The sequence below is a fragment of the Hylobates moloch genome, unplaced genomic scaffold (genome assembly GCF_009828535.3).
Source record: "Hylobates moloch isolate HMO894 unplaced genomic scaffold, HMol_V3 SCAFFOLD_2, whole genome shotgun sequence".
Classification (NCBI taxonomy): Eukaryota; Metazoa; Chordata; class Mammalia; order Primates; family Hylobatidae; genus Hylobates; species Hylobates moloch.
The window spans coordinates 128,412,826-128,427,899 of record NW_026652277.1 but is presented as its reverse complement, the minus strand read 5'-3'; the positions used below and the strand labels follow the sequence as shown (position 1 = coordinate 128,427,899).

General features: G+C 40.1%; 1 protein-coding gene across 7 annotated transcripts in view; it reads left to right on the top strand.

Annotated features, from left to right (window-relative positions):
- Positions 1–14,601, top strand: part of CDK19 (cyclin dependent kinase 19) — a 205,825-nt gene extending 191,224 nt beyond the window's left edge. For all 7 annotated transcript variants that reach the window (XM_058435480.1, XM_058435479.1, XM_032156604.1 and 4 more), the window contains 5 exons: positions 1,243–1,315; positions 1,697–1,794; positions 2,439–2,517; positions 3,231–3,497; positions 9,901–14,601. In XM_058435480.1, the coding sequence (XP_058291463.1) occupies positions 1,243–1,315; positions 1,697–1,794; positions 2,439–2,517; positions 3,231–3,497; positions 9,901–10,032 (649 nt within the window). In that variant the 3' untranslated portion in view covers positions 10,033–14,601. The remainder of the gene's footprint in view (positions 1–1,242; positions 1,316–1,696; positions 1,795–2,438; positions 2,518–3,230; positions 3,498–9,900) is intronic.
- The last annotated feature ends 473 nt before the right edge of the window (positions 14,602–15,074 follow it).

Here is a 15,074-nt window from a genome sequence, read left to right as displayed (position 1 = left end):
TCCTGCCATGCACATCAGATTTAGCTACAAGGACTTGTATGCCACAGCTATTATGAAACAGGTAATACCCGTACCAGTAGGAGATAGGCAGCCACTCAAAATAATAAGTTTGAAGAGTATTTGACAAGAGAAAATGTTTATGGAACAATATTAAATAAAAAGCTAAGACAATTTTTTAGTAGGATTCCAATTTTATAAAAACAAAGCAAAAATTCCTGTGTTTATACCATATATGTATATGCCACACACACACAAAACACCAAAGGGACATTATAAAAATTTTGCCAGTGGTTTTTTTGTCACTGAGTGGCTTGATTGTGAGTGATTTTAATTTTCTTCCTTATACTTTCTATATTCTGTAATTCTTTTTATCATGAACATATATTACCTATTTTTAGACCTTTTAATTTGAAATATTTCATATGTAGGAAAGAATATATAATGAAAAAATATCTAGTATATTTAGAATAATAAAATGAATACCCCTTTGCTCACCTCTGAACCTAAGAATTAGAACATCATTAAGATTACTAAAGTACCCTGTATGCCCCACCTCCCTATCCACATCCCTCCCAGAGGGTAGACTCTGAGTGTTCTGCATTTGGGTTTATCATCCCCACAGTTTTTATTATAGTTCCAGTCCACATGTTTATGTATCTCTAAAAGTTATTGTTTGGTTTATTGTCTTTCAACTTTTTATAAATGGTAGCATATTATGTATTTTCTTCTGCAACTTGCTTTTTCTCCTCACTCAACCTTGCATATTCATTTTTACTGTTGTATAACATTCCATTCTGTGAATGTATAAAAATGTACCCATTTTTCAGTTGATGGACATTTGGATTGTCTCTATATATATATGTATATTGGCCATTACTAAAAGGCTACTAAGAACATTTTTATCCCTGTATCCTGATATACATGTACAAAAGCATCTCTTTGACTCAGGTATGTGCCTAGAAATGGAGTTGCTAGGTCATAGGCTATACACATTTTCAACACTAATGGTTAATGCATAACTGTTTTCCAAAGGGATTGTAACAGTATAAACTCTCATGTTGTGTGTGACAGTTGCTATTTCTTCACACATTTGCTAATATTTGGTAATGGATTCCTTCTTATTCAGAAAAATCAATGGCTTAAACACATACCTTATAGGAAAGCCAATCTTGGAGCTTATCATTAAAAAATATCAATTGGATGAGTGTTCCCAGTGATGTGTGACTGTGCGTGTCCTTGCAGGTATGCCAACAGTAGCCTCATAAAGTACATGGAGAAACACAAGGTCAAGCCTGACAGCAAAGTGTTCCTCTTGGTAGGTGCTTCTCTCCCAGACTGAAATCTGATTCTCAGCACAAAATCTTGCCTTCTATTTACTCAGCTATTCCTCCTCTTTAGAAACAAAAGAAATTAGTGGATGCTGGGGTAAAATTAAGTATTTTTTTTTTGTTGAGATGTCACCCTTGTCTTTCAGCCTTCACTTTAAATGATTTATCAGCAGAAAGTGAACTTTATAAGGGCTTTAATGCTGATGATTTCTGCCAATTTCACATAAAAGTATGTAGTATGCATAATCTGCAGTGAGCTATACCAAATGTATTTTATATTAATCCTGTTACACAGTAATACAAAAGACAAGGTGTTGACTTGTAAATAACCTTTTCATGTGCTGTACATTTCCTGTGTGTCACTCTAGCTTCAGAAACTCCTGACCATGGATCCAACCAAGAGAATTACCTCGGAGCAAGCTCTGCAGGATCCCTATTTTCAGGAAGACCCTTTGCCAACATTAGAGTATGTATCCCGTCTTTTCTGTGTCCTTTGCTCCAGGCTGAGGAGGCCGCATGGTGGTTGAAAGCAAGGGAAGCACTTGCCACTGAAGTATTTAACTTTTTCAGTGATACCACCTAAAGACTGCTCAAGAGCAAGCTTCCACATTTTGAAACAGGCAAAGCTGTAGAGAGGGATGAATGAAAACAAGTATTTTAGGAACGACCATTTGTCAGTTTTACAGATGAAAACTAAAGCTGAGAACAGATAAGACCTTTAGAGACCAATTGGCCAGATCAGAAATTCAGCCACACCAGTAGGCAACAGAAGTTAATCTGTCTTCCAGAGCATGTCCACTGCACTACAAAACCCCTTTACTCCTTCATCCTTCTTACCCCCAAGTATAGACTTTGTGTTTTCATCTATAAGAGATGCAGTTTTTCTTGTTAAGGCAAATACAAATTAAGTTACTTTTGGTGCTAATGAAGTTAGTATAGAGAAATTTCTATGTCCTATATGTCAACTAGCAGCAGTCAAGATTTGAACACTAGCCACAGATGAGGAGTAGGAAATAAGTGAAGAAAAACAAATTGGAATTTTAAATTAACAAGGTAATGATATTACAGATTTTAGATCATGATATGTTTTTTCTTTTTAATGATTTTTAGTGTATTTGCCGGCTGCCAGATTCCATACCCCAAACGAGAATTCCTTAATGAAGATGATCCTGAAGAAAAAGGTGACAAGGTATAAACTGCATGGTATACTTTCACTTCCAAAGAGCAAGGGAGGCAAAAAGATAGTTTAGGTATCGTTCCATAATTCCCATACATTTAACCACCTTTTCTAATATTTAAATTTGAATGTATCTTATTTTCTGTGGAAGTTTGGGGATTATAAAGGGACCTTGAAGTTTGAAGTATGACCAGCTCACAGGTACCTGAGCTTCCGGTGTGTGTCACAGCCAGTTCTACTCCCAGATTCCCACTTCTTGGTCTTTCTGTTTGTTTGGTGTCACTAACACCCCTTTATGCAGGCTGGCTTTTGCTAGCATTACTCTGTTCTTTCCTCTTAACTGGATATATTGGCTCACTCTCCAGACTGCTCTGCCTTTCCAGAATCATGATTGAAAAGATTTCTTATAGCTGTTTTAATGAGCTATAAGAAATGTATTTCTGATGTGCCTGTGGCCTTCAGTGAGATGTCTGTGACTGATTTGGAGGATCACTGTGCAATCTAAATGAACTTCAGGGAAAGAGTCCTGTTTGGGGCTCGGCGCCTTGCCCTTTGGGAACACTGTGTTCCCTGGCTGCTCCATTCTCCAGTCCTCCCCATCACTCTAGTGTCCCACATAGATTGCTCCCCCAGGTTGGTCAGCAGCCACATGTGCATATCAAATAATTAAAGAAAGCTCCTGTTAATTTGGTTTCATACCAAGCTTGCTTTTTTCCCCTTAAAAGAATCAGCAACAGCAGCAGAACCAACATCAGCAGCCCACAGCCCCTCCACAGCAGGCAGCAGCCCCTCCACAGGCGCCCCCGCCACAGCAGAACAGCACCCAGACCAACGGGACCGCAGGTGGGGCTGGGGCCGGGGTCGGGGGCACTGGAGCAGGGTTGCAGCACAGCCAGGACTCCAGCCTGAACCAGGTGCCTCCAAACAAGAAGCCACGGCTAGGGCCTTCAGGCGCAAACTCAGGCGGACCTGTGATGCCCTCGGATTATCAGGTACTCCCTGAACGTTTAATGTTCATATGCTTTATGAAGTGGGGAAAAGATTTATCCTAGATCCTTTTAGAGTTAAGTAACACTTAACTCTTACATTTGACTCTGCAATCCTATTTCTAGGGCATTCTATGAAGAGGAAGATTTTCATCATATTTCATGTAATTGTAAGATATCTCATATTCTGACTTGTTTATCCTGACACCCTGAGGAGAGGAAGGTAGGGAGGCCAGTGCCCCAATCCTTAAAGAAAATTTCATCATTTTACCCTTACAGCTGCCTTAGCAGTTTTGGTGTATCAGAAAAAGATACGTAGATACGCAGTTGAAAAGAGAAGGGGAGTGGTGTCTTACTTTGGACAAAATTAATTGCATTCTTTAGAAAGATATGCTCTTTCTGGGAGGAAGTAGCTACATAGATAAAGAAGAGAAGGGGGCTAAGTCTGAGGCTTCTCTGAAATAATTGTTAAGTCTCATTAGAAATAATTTTGAGACTAGAAAATACTTTTTGTTATTCAGATAAAAAGAGAACACCAATTGCAGTACTAATTCAGGAAATTAAAGGAGCTAAGTCTAAGGATTGGTATTTGGAGAGAGAGGTAAAAATACCCATTGTGATAACCATAGGAAATTTTGAAAAAAAAAATTTTTTTCAAGGTAGTAACAAGTTAAGAGAACATCTAGGAAGAAGGGAAAACAAGTTTTTTGTTTGTTTGTTTGTTTGTTTTAAGTTTAGAACCACAGTCCCTCTGGGAACTCTTGCAGATCAGTGCATAGGATAGAGATAATAGAAAACAAAACCTCTGGCAAGGGAACCATAAACTCACTGATAAGGAACTGCAATAAAGGGAAACTTTAACAAGAAAGACATAACAAGTAGCTGCATAAACTGCCTTCACATTTTGAATAGCTCAACAAACTAATGTGTTTCCACACAACTACTTCTCTGAAAAACTTCTCTTCAGAATATCCCTGCAAGCAGAAGAGTACACAATACTTCCACTTGGTTCCAATTAAACAAATTGAGGCTTCAGTTTGATCTACTAAAAACAGCTTGCTAGCTGGGTAGTAGCACGAGCATATTTGAATTTTGTTATAAAATCTCTTCCCCACCCCAGTTATATGAACAACAAATGCTTACTATATACTGGTTCATCTTTGTGTGTCTGATTGAATTATATTAACCTGTATTAAAAAATAATAATAATTTGCCTAAACACTTGTTAAAGTTGGTAAGGCAGACTTTATTCAAGGCGGGGCCATGGCAGTGCATAAAGGGACCACTGCAACAGGGGCTGGCAGTTGGGGAGGAAGACTGGACTCAATTCAGACTCCCATATGACAAGTGGAGAGGTGTAGCCAAAGAGCAGGGTGGGGATCAGTGGATGGAAAGTTACCAAGAGGAAACATCCAGGATAAAGGGTTTCTGGCTAAACTGACTGCATAGTATTAGGCGGATGGGAGGCCTGGATAATAAGCTCTTAAAGGTGGGGGATTTTTGCCAAGCCAACTTAGCAAGATTCTTGCTCTAACAGGATTCTCCAAGGACAGAGGAAAGCCCAAGGTCAGGCCTAGTCAAGCAGAAGACTCACATAGCTCCCTCCAACACGACCCTGTAAAACTTCCCTCCAGCCTCTTTGCAGAAAGCCCCTCCTCTACTGTGCTGCCCCAGGCAATAGCATGTTTTCATACCTTCTGTAATAAACCTGCCTTTCTTTACCCAGAACCATCTTGGTTAAAACTTTGACTGCCCGAGAGGAGCCTGACTGCAGTTTTTGTCAAAGGAAAGAGTCTCTGTCACCCAATTATAGTCGATTATAGGCGGATTACTGTATTTCTTTTTTTTTCCCAAATTCAAAAATTCTTTGAAATGCTATTCTATGTCCATATTGTTCTGTTGACTTAAAAATAAACCTTTCATAGCTGAGTCCCGATGTCTGTGGAAAAAAATAATAAACCTTCCAACATATCTATTAAATGAATAGATACAGCTATTTAGTTGGAGAGACTGGCATGAGGGGCAGTCAGGTGTCCCATTACACAGAATTTGCAACTCATACACCATCTAGGGGCCAAGGGAAAAACTTTCCTTTTACCCTCTGAAAGTTTGCTGAAAATCAACTCACAAAAGGCAGGTTAATTGGAGAAAATGTCATGGGTGCGACTAGCTAGGGCCAGTGTCTCAGGCAGTCAAGGTTTTTACTAAGACAGTTCTGGGTAAAGAAAGGCAGATTTATTACAGAATGTATGAAAACATGTTGTTGCAACAGACAGCACAGCAGAGGAGGGGCTGTCTGCAAAGAGCAGGGGCTGGAAGGAAGTTTTACAAGGTCTTGCGGGAGGGAGCTATGTGCCAAATGAGGTCATTGTGCCCACCAGTTGTTTGTGACTAGCAGTGTCTCAGAGCAATTGTTCATTGTTTTTCCCCACCTGGAGCCCCTTCCTCCTTGTTGCTTACTTATCAGGACAGAAAGGCATACAAATTTGATACCACTGGGCTGAGGGAGGTCCCGAAATGCTGGTGGGACCTCGACCCCACCCTGTGTCCAGGCTCCTAACACCATCGGGAGAAGGAATTAAAGGATGAGTCAAAAATAGCAAAAGTATGGAGAATTATTGCAGAGGGAAAAGTACACGACTCAAGAAAGGGGAGTGCGGGTATATGCAAGAGAGAATCTGGCTGGGGACGGTGGCTCATGCCTGTAATCCCAACACTCTGGGAGGCTGAGGCGGGTGGATCACCTGAGGTCAGGAGTTCAAGACCATCCTGGCCAACATGGCAAAACCTCGTCTCTACTAAACATATCAAAATTAGCCGGTTGTGCTGGTGCAAGCCTGTAATCCCAGCTACTTGGGAGGCTGAGGCAGGATAATTGCTTGAACCTGGGAGGCAGAGGTGCAGTGAGCCGAGATTGCACCACTGCACTCCAGCCTGGATGACAGAGTGAGACTCCATCTGAAAAATAATAAATGAATAGAGAGTCATGCAGTCTGGTTTGGGTTTCTATCTTTATGGGTTTCTTTAACCAAAGGGTGGAATATTCATGAAAATTCCTGGAAAAAGGTGGAGATTTCTTGGAGCTGTGGTGCCACCCATTTTTATGCCAAATACGGATGTTCTTGGAACTGTCATGGTGCTGGTGAGTGTGTGATTTAATATGTTAATGAGCATATAATGATGTCCTAGGTTTTTAAGCAGAAATTCAAAATGTGTTTCATGCAGTCTTTTTTTTTTTTGAGACAGAGTCTCACTCTGTCACCCAGGCTGTAGTGCAGTGACGTGATCTTGGCTCACTGCAACCTCTCACTCCCGGGTTCAAGTGATTCTCATGCCTCAGCCTCCCAAGTAGCTGAGACTGCAGGCATGTACCACCACTCTCGGCTAATTGTGTGTGTGTGTGTGTGTATAAATATATTTATTTTTTTTTTTTTAAGTAAAGACAGGGTTTCGCCATGTTGGTCAGGCTGGTCTCAAACTCCTGACTTCAAGTCATCCACCTTCCTTGGCCTCCTAAAGTGTTGGGACTACAGGCGTGAGCCACTGTGCCCAGCCAGAAATTGTCCATTTTTATGGTTTAGGGTCAGCAAAGTGTGGACAGCCATGTAGAAACATGATTGGACAGAAAGGGTATGATCTGATGCTAATAGACTGAGGGAGAAACCTAGCACGGCCTGTCTAGGTTCCTGTTGGCCTCTCTGAGCATGCATTCCTGCCTCTGGGTGTGGGGCAGGACCCCCTCTGGGACAGGAGTCTCATGACCCACAGTCAGGGTATGCCAGATCATTTCTTTATGGCCAGTTTTTACGCAGAAAGGTGGGGGGAAGTTAGAGTAATATTTTTAGGTTTCACAGCTGGTGTTGGGGAAGTGGGGTTCTGGTTTCTATGGCTTGCTTTAGGGAAGGGGAATTCTAGTTTCTGTGGCTGGCTCTGGGGAGAATGGGACTGTGAGACAAGAGGGCACAAAAAGGTCAGAGAAAAAGTTTTGCTCCTGAGGCCTTCATTTTGGAGTATTGTTTTCTGCGCCCCAACAGTTCCATTAGTAGAGTTTCAAGGCTTTTGGGCTGCTTCATCAATATATTGTACAAAAGCAAGTACAATTAGCACTTTGAAAAGCGGGACACTGGCGTATTTTCTGTCTAAAAACCCCTTGTCATTAAAAAAGCTATGTCACAGCACATTAGATTCTTACATGTTTACATTATATTTTATGGCAAAATTGCCCCAAATAACGTAAGAGTTGAAGGAAAATTTTTCATAATAAACTTCAAAATAAAACACGTAATTAAAATTTGGAATTTTTAAAGACTTCTGTAACCAATATAACTATTCAGTTGTGTAACTTAGGAAGGAGCAAAACTGAGTTTTGTTTTGTTGTTTTTTTTTTTTTGAGATGGAGTCTCCCTCTGTCGCCCAGGCTATAGTGCAGTGGTGCCAATCTTGACTCACTACAACTTCTGCCTCCTGGGTTCAAGCGATTCTCCTGCCTCAGCCTCCTGAGTAGCTGGAACTACAGGGGCCCACCACCATGCCTGGCTAATTTTTGTATTTTTAGTAGAGATGGGGTTTCACCATGTTGGCCAGACTGGTCTTGAACTCCTGACCTCAGGTGATCTACCCAGCTCAGCCTCCCAAAGTGCTGGGATTACAGGTGTGAGCCACTGTGCCCAGCCATAACTGAGTTGTTTTTAACCAAAACTACCTTAGTGCCCTGTTATCTTGGACCAGATATTCCAAGTCCAGTTTGGCAGCCTTTGAGCCCTGAGCAGGAGGACCTTGCTGATCTGTTCTTTCCTAAACCCCCAGTGCCACCTCAAGATCATTTACATTTTTAACTCAAAGTGTAACCGCCCGACAGGTTCTTCCTGCCCACTGCCCAGATAGAGCCAATTTATCAAGACAGGAATTTCAATAGAGAAAGAGTTTAATACACATAGGGCCAGCTAAACGGGACATCAGAGTTTTATTATCAGCCTTCTCAAAAATTTGGAGGCTAGGATTTTTCAAAGATATTTTGGTGGGCAGGGGTCTAGGGAATGACTACTGCTGCTTGGTTGGGGATGCAATCAAAGGGATGTGAAAAATGGTGTTCCTGTGCTGAGTCCACTTCTGGGTGGGGGCCACAGGACTGGTTGAGTCGTGAGTCTCAGTCTGGGTGGAGTCATCTGAAATGTAAAAGTCTGAAAAGCCTTCTGAAAAGGTTGACAATAGTGATGTTATTTACAGGAGTAATTGGGGAGTAGCCAATTGACCTCCAGAACAATGACTGGTAATTGTTTAACTGCACCTACATCTTAGCAGAATTCAGGCCTCTCTCCTAATCCTAAACTTGTGGCCTTTTAGTAGTTTTATAAAGGCAATTTAGTTTTGGGATAGGCTATTGTCATTTAAACTATAAACTAAATTTCTCCCAAAGTTAGCTTGGCCCATGCCCAGGTATGACCAAGAACAGTTTGTAGGTTAAAGGCAAGATGGAGTGGGTTAGATCAGATCTCTTTCACTGTCGTAATTTTTTCGCTGTTTAATTTTTGCTAAGGAAGTTTCAAAAGTAATAGCTTTATTACATATATTCTTTCCCACTTTGCTTACAAGAAAAACCAGCCTTCTGAATATAGCCAAAGATACTACTTCCAGCTATGCTTATCTCTTACATGCTGTTCTTATTCTATAGATAATTTTTCCTTTTACACATTTTTTTTTTTTTTTGGTATTTGCGTTAGGTACTATGAAGATGAAGGTTTCATTTAATGTAATAAAAATACATTGAATTGAAATGCATTTTTTGTCTTCTCTTGTGGATAATCATATGTGAAAATTGCTTTATTCTAAATGTTACTTGAAGTTTATAAAACCCACATGTTGCTGCCACACCCCACCTAATCTTGCCTTACTTTGTCTTGTAGGTAGAACTCCTGATACCCCTAGCTTCTACCTCTGAAAATGCTTTGCTCTAAAATAATGATTTCTTAATCACAGCTTTGTTATTTATAATGGGAAAAAAAATAGCATGTCAGTATACATTATGAATACTATTGATTTCAGTATGCCAAATTGATTATTCTTGTTTGCACGTCTCATTTATGCAAAGGATTAAGTTACACCCCAGAATTGGAATAAAGAGAAATGGGTCCGCTGAAATTTCCCCCTTTCCTTTCTTTCCAGTGTAGCTTATCTCCCACAAAAATCTAGCCAAATTTCATGCCTGCCAGAATGTGTGGTTACAGTGGTGGCAGGCTGTGATTTCAAATAAGCAAAATGTGTTAACAACTTAAGTTAGCTGTCAGCTATGTGGGTCTGAACCAGGAGCCTAATGATGAAAACGGCTTATATCTCTATCCTACTGTGATGAGCATCTTGAGTCATCCTCTTCCTCCATCAGTAATTTCCTTTTCCTGTTTCCTTCTCCTAGCACTCCAGTTCTCGCCTGAATTACCAAAGCAGTGTTCAGGGATCCTCTCAGTCCCAGAGCACACTTGGCTACTCTTCTTCGTCTCAGCAGAGCTCACAGTACCACTCATCTCACCAGGCCCACCGGTACTGACCGGCTCCCGTTGGGCCAGGCCAGCCCAGCCCAGAGCACAGGCTCCAGCAATATGTCTGCATTGAAAAGAACCAAAAAAATGCAAACTATGATGCCATTTAAAACTCATACACGTGGGAGGAAAACCTTATATACTGAGCATTTTGCAGGACTGATATCTCTTCTTTATTGATTTAAAGAAGATTCTTGTGAAGTTTCCCCAGCACCCCTTCCCTGCATGTGTTCCATTGTGACTTCTCTGATAAAGCGTCTGATCTAATCCCAGCACTTCTATAACCTTCAGCATTTTTTTGAAGGATTTCCTGGTGCACCTTTCTCATGCTGTAGCAATCACTATGGTTTATCTTTTCAAAGCTCTTTTAATAGGATTTTAATGTTTTAGAAACAGGATTCCAGTGGTGTATAGTTTTATACTTCATGAACTGATTTAGCAACACAGGTAAAAATGTACCTTTTAAAGCACTACGTTTTCACAGACAATAACTGTTCTGCTCATGGAAGTCTTAAACAGAAACTGTTACTGTCCCAAAGTACTTTACTATTATGTTCTTATTTATCTAGTTTCAGGGAAGGTCTAATAAAACGACAAGCGGTGGGACAGAGGGAACCTACAACCAAAAACTGCCTAGATCTTTGCAGTTCCTGTGCTTTATGCTATGAAGAACTGAAGTATGTGGTAATTTTTATATAATCATTCATATGGAACTGAGTTCCCAGCATCATCTTATTCTGAATAGCATTCAGTAATTAAGAATTATAATTTTAACCTTCATGTAGCTAAGTCTACCTTAAAAAGGGTTTCAAGAGCTTTGATGAAATACAGTCTTGATGGCCCACACCAAAACGCTGAAGAGAGTAACAACTGCACTAGGATTTCTTTAAGGAGTAATTTTGATCAGAAGACGTGTTAGTTCCCTTTGAAGAAAAAGTTTTTAGTGTGTATTGTACATAAAGTCGGCTTCTCTAAAGAACCATTGGTTTCTTCACATCTGGGTCTGTGTAAGTAACTTTCTTCCATAATCAAGGTTACTCAAGTAGAAGCCTACAAATCTGCTTTTAAAATAAAGAGCAGTGTTCTCCATTTGTATTTGTATTAGATATAGAGTGACTATTTTTAAAGCATGTTAAAAATTTAGGTTTTATTCATGTTTAAAGTATGTATTATGTATGCATAATTTTGCTGTTGTTACTGAAACTTAATTCTATCAAGAATCTTTTTCATTGCACTGAATGATTTCTTTTGCCCCTAGGAGAAAACTTAATAATTGTGCCTAAAAACTATGGGCAGATAGTATAAGACTATACTAGACAAAGTGAATATTTGCATTTCCATTATCTATGAATTAGTGGCTGAGTTCTTTCTTAGCTGCTTTAAGGAGCCCCTCACTCCCCAGAGTCAAAAGGAAATGTAAAAACTTAGAGCTCCCATTGTAATGTAAGGGGCGAGAAATTTGTGTTCTTCTGAATGCTACTAGCAGCACCAGCCTTGTTTTAAATGTTTTCTTGAGCTAGAAGAAATAGCTGATTATTGTATATGCAAGTTACGTGCATTTTTAAAAACTATTCTTTCTGAACTTATCTACCTGGTTATGATACTCTGGGTCCATACACAAGTAAAATAAGATTAGACAGAAGCCAGTATACATTTTGCACTATTGATGTGATACTGTAGCCAGCCAGGACCTTACTGATCTCAGCATAATAATGCTCACTAATAATGAAGTCTGCATAGTGACACTCATCAAGACTGAAGATGAAGCAGGTTACATGCTCCATTGGAAGGAGTTTCTGACAGACTCCTGCTGTTTTACCCCTTCCATTTTTTAAAATAAGAAATTAGCAGCCCTCTGCATAATGTAGCTGCCTATATGCAGTTTTATCCTGTGCCCTAAAGCCTCACTGTCCAGAGCTGTTGGTCATCAGATGCTCATTGCACCCTCACTGTGTGCCCGGTGCCCTGCTGGGTAGAGAACACGGAGGACAGGGCATACTTCTTGTCCTTAAGGAGCTTGTGATCTGTGACGGTAAGCCCTCCTGGGATGTCTGTGCCATGTGATTGACTTACAAGTGAAACTGTCTTATAATATGAAGGTCTTTTTGTTTACTTCTAAACCCACTTGGGTAGTTACTATCCCCAAATCTGTTCTGTAAATAATATTATGGAAGGGTTTCTATGTAAGTCTACCTTAGAGAAAGCCAGTGATTCAATATCACAAAAGGCATCGATGTATCTTCGAAATGTTCACAGCAGCCTTTTAACAACAACTGGGTGGTCCTTGTAGGCAGAACGTACTCTCCTAAGTGGTTGTAGGAAATTGCAAGGAAAATAGAAGCTCTGTTCCTGTTCTCAAGGAGATTGCCTTTAATAAAAGAAGACAAACCCAAATAGATATGTAAACCAAAATACTATGCCCCTTAATACTTTATAAGCAGCATTGTTAAATAGTTCTTACGCTTATACATTCACAGAACTACCCTGCTTTCCTTGTATATAATTACTTTTGCTGGCAGAACTGAAATATAAACTGTAAGGGGATTTCGTCAGTTGCTCCCAGTATACAATATCCTCCAGGACATAGCCAGAAATCTCCATTCCACACGTGACTGGGTTCCTATCCCTGCACTGGTACTGGCTCTTTTCTCCTCTTTCCTTGCCTCAGGGTTAGTGTTACCCACTGATTCCCTTTACCCTTAGTAATAATTTTGGATCATTTTCTTTCTCTTTAAAGGGGAACAAAGCCTTTTTTTTTTTTTTTTTTGAGATGGAGTGTTGCTCTGTCACCCAAGCTGGAGTGCAGTGGCACGATCTTGGCTCACTCCAACCTCCACCTTCCAGGTTCAAGTGATTCTTCTGCCTCAGTCTCCTGAGTAGCTTGGACTACAGGCACGCACTACCACGTCTGGCTAATTTTTGTATTTTTAGTAGAGATGGAGTTTCACCCTATTGGTCAGGCCGGTCTTGAACTCCTCACCTCAGGTGATCTGCCTGCCTCGGCCTCCCGAAGTGCTGGGATTACAGGTGTGAGCCACCGCACCCGGTTGGGAACAAACGCTTTTTAACACACGTAAGGGCCCTCAAACCGTGGGACCTCTAAGGAGACCTGTGAAGCTTTTTGAGGGCAAACTTTACCTTTGTGGTCCCCAAATGACTGCATTTCTCTTTGAAATTTATTAGATACTGTTATGTCCTCCAAGGGTACAGGAGGGGCATCCCTCAGCCTATGGGAACACCCAAACTAGGAGGGGTTGTTGACAGGAAGGAATGAATCCAAGTGAAGGCTTTCTGCTCTTCGTGTTACAAACCAGTTTCAGAGTTAGCTCTCTGGGGAGGTGTGTGTTTGTGAAAGGAATTCAAGTGTTGCAGGACAGATGAGCTCCAGATAAGGTAGCTTTGGCAGCAGGGCTGATACTATGAGGCTGAAACAATCCTTGTGATGAAGTAGATCATGCAGTGACATACAAAGACCAAGGATTATGTATATTTTTATATCTCTGTGGTTTTGAAACTTTAGTACTTAGAATTTTGGCCTTCTGCACTACTCTCTTGCTCTTACGAACATAATGGACTCTTAAGAATGGAAAGGGATGACATTTACCTACGTGTGCTGCCTCATTCCTGGTGAAGCAACTGCTACTTGTTCTCTGTGCCTCTAAAATGATGCTCTTTTCTCTGATAAAGGTAAAAGAAAACAAAAAAAAATAGTTGGAGAAATAGGACATGCAACTTGATGTGCTTTTGAGTAAATTTATGCAGCAGAAACTATACAATAAAGGAAGAATTCTATGGAAATTACAAATCCAAAACTCTATGATGATGTCTTCCTAGGGAGCAGAGAAAGGCAGTGAAATGGCAGTAGGCCAACAGAGGCTTAAAGGATTCAAGTACAAGTAATATTTTATATAAAACATAGCGATTTAGGTCCCCATAATCCTCAAAAATAGTCACAAATATAACAAAGTTTGTTGTTTTAGGGTTTTTAAAAAATGTGTTGTACCTAAGGCCATACTTACTCTTCTATGCTGTCACTGCAAAGGGGTGATATGTATGTATTATATGAAAAAAAAAACCCTTAATGCACTGTTATCTCCTAAATATTTAGTAAATTAATACTATTTAATTTTTTTAAAGATTTGTCTGCGTAGACACTAAAAGTATTACACAAAATCTGGACTGAAGGTGTCCTTTTTAACAACAATTTAAAGTACTTTTTATATATGTTATGTAGTATATCCTTTCTAAACTGCCTAGTTTGTATATTCCTATAATTCCTATTTGTGAAGTGTACCTGTTCTTGTCTCTTTTTTCAGTCATTTTCTGCACGCATCCCCCTTTATATGGTTATAGAGATGACTGTAGCTTTTCGTGCTCCACTGCGAGGTTTGTGCTCAGAGCCGCTGCGCCCCAGCGAGGCCTGCTCCATGGAGTGTAGGACGAGCTACTGCTTTGGAGCGAGGGTTTCCTGCTTTTGAGTTGACCTGACTTCCTTCTTGAAATGACTGTTAAAACTAAAATAAATTACATTGCATTTATTTTATATTCTTGGTTGAAATAAAATTTAATTGACTTTGCTTCTGTGTGGATTTTTTAAGTGTAAAAAAATCTTATAATAAGGTTTAGTGGCTGGACACAGTGGCTCATGCCTGTAATCTCAGCACGTTGGGAGGCTGAGGTAGAAGGATTGCTTGAGGCCAGGAGTTTGAGACCTGACTGGACAATATAGTGAGACCCCATCTAGTGTTAAAATTTTATCTGTGTGCCTAGAAGCTTTTATAATTACACTTGTCCTGCAGAGATACAAAATCTTTCTGTGAGTTCTAATATGTTATTTTGTTCAGGATGCTATGATGTCATAATACTGCAAAGCAAGCAAGGCTTGCAAATACCTCATAAGTAAAATTGCAGGTTTTTATACATCTTTAGGAGAAACATCTTTTTTAAAAAATGTAAATGAGAATTAGAAAAAGACTAATAAACATTTTGTGGATGGGGTTGGATTGGGAGTTTCTTGTTTTATAAGAGCACTCTGTGGTACCTGGCTGCT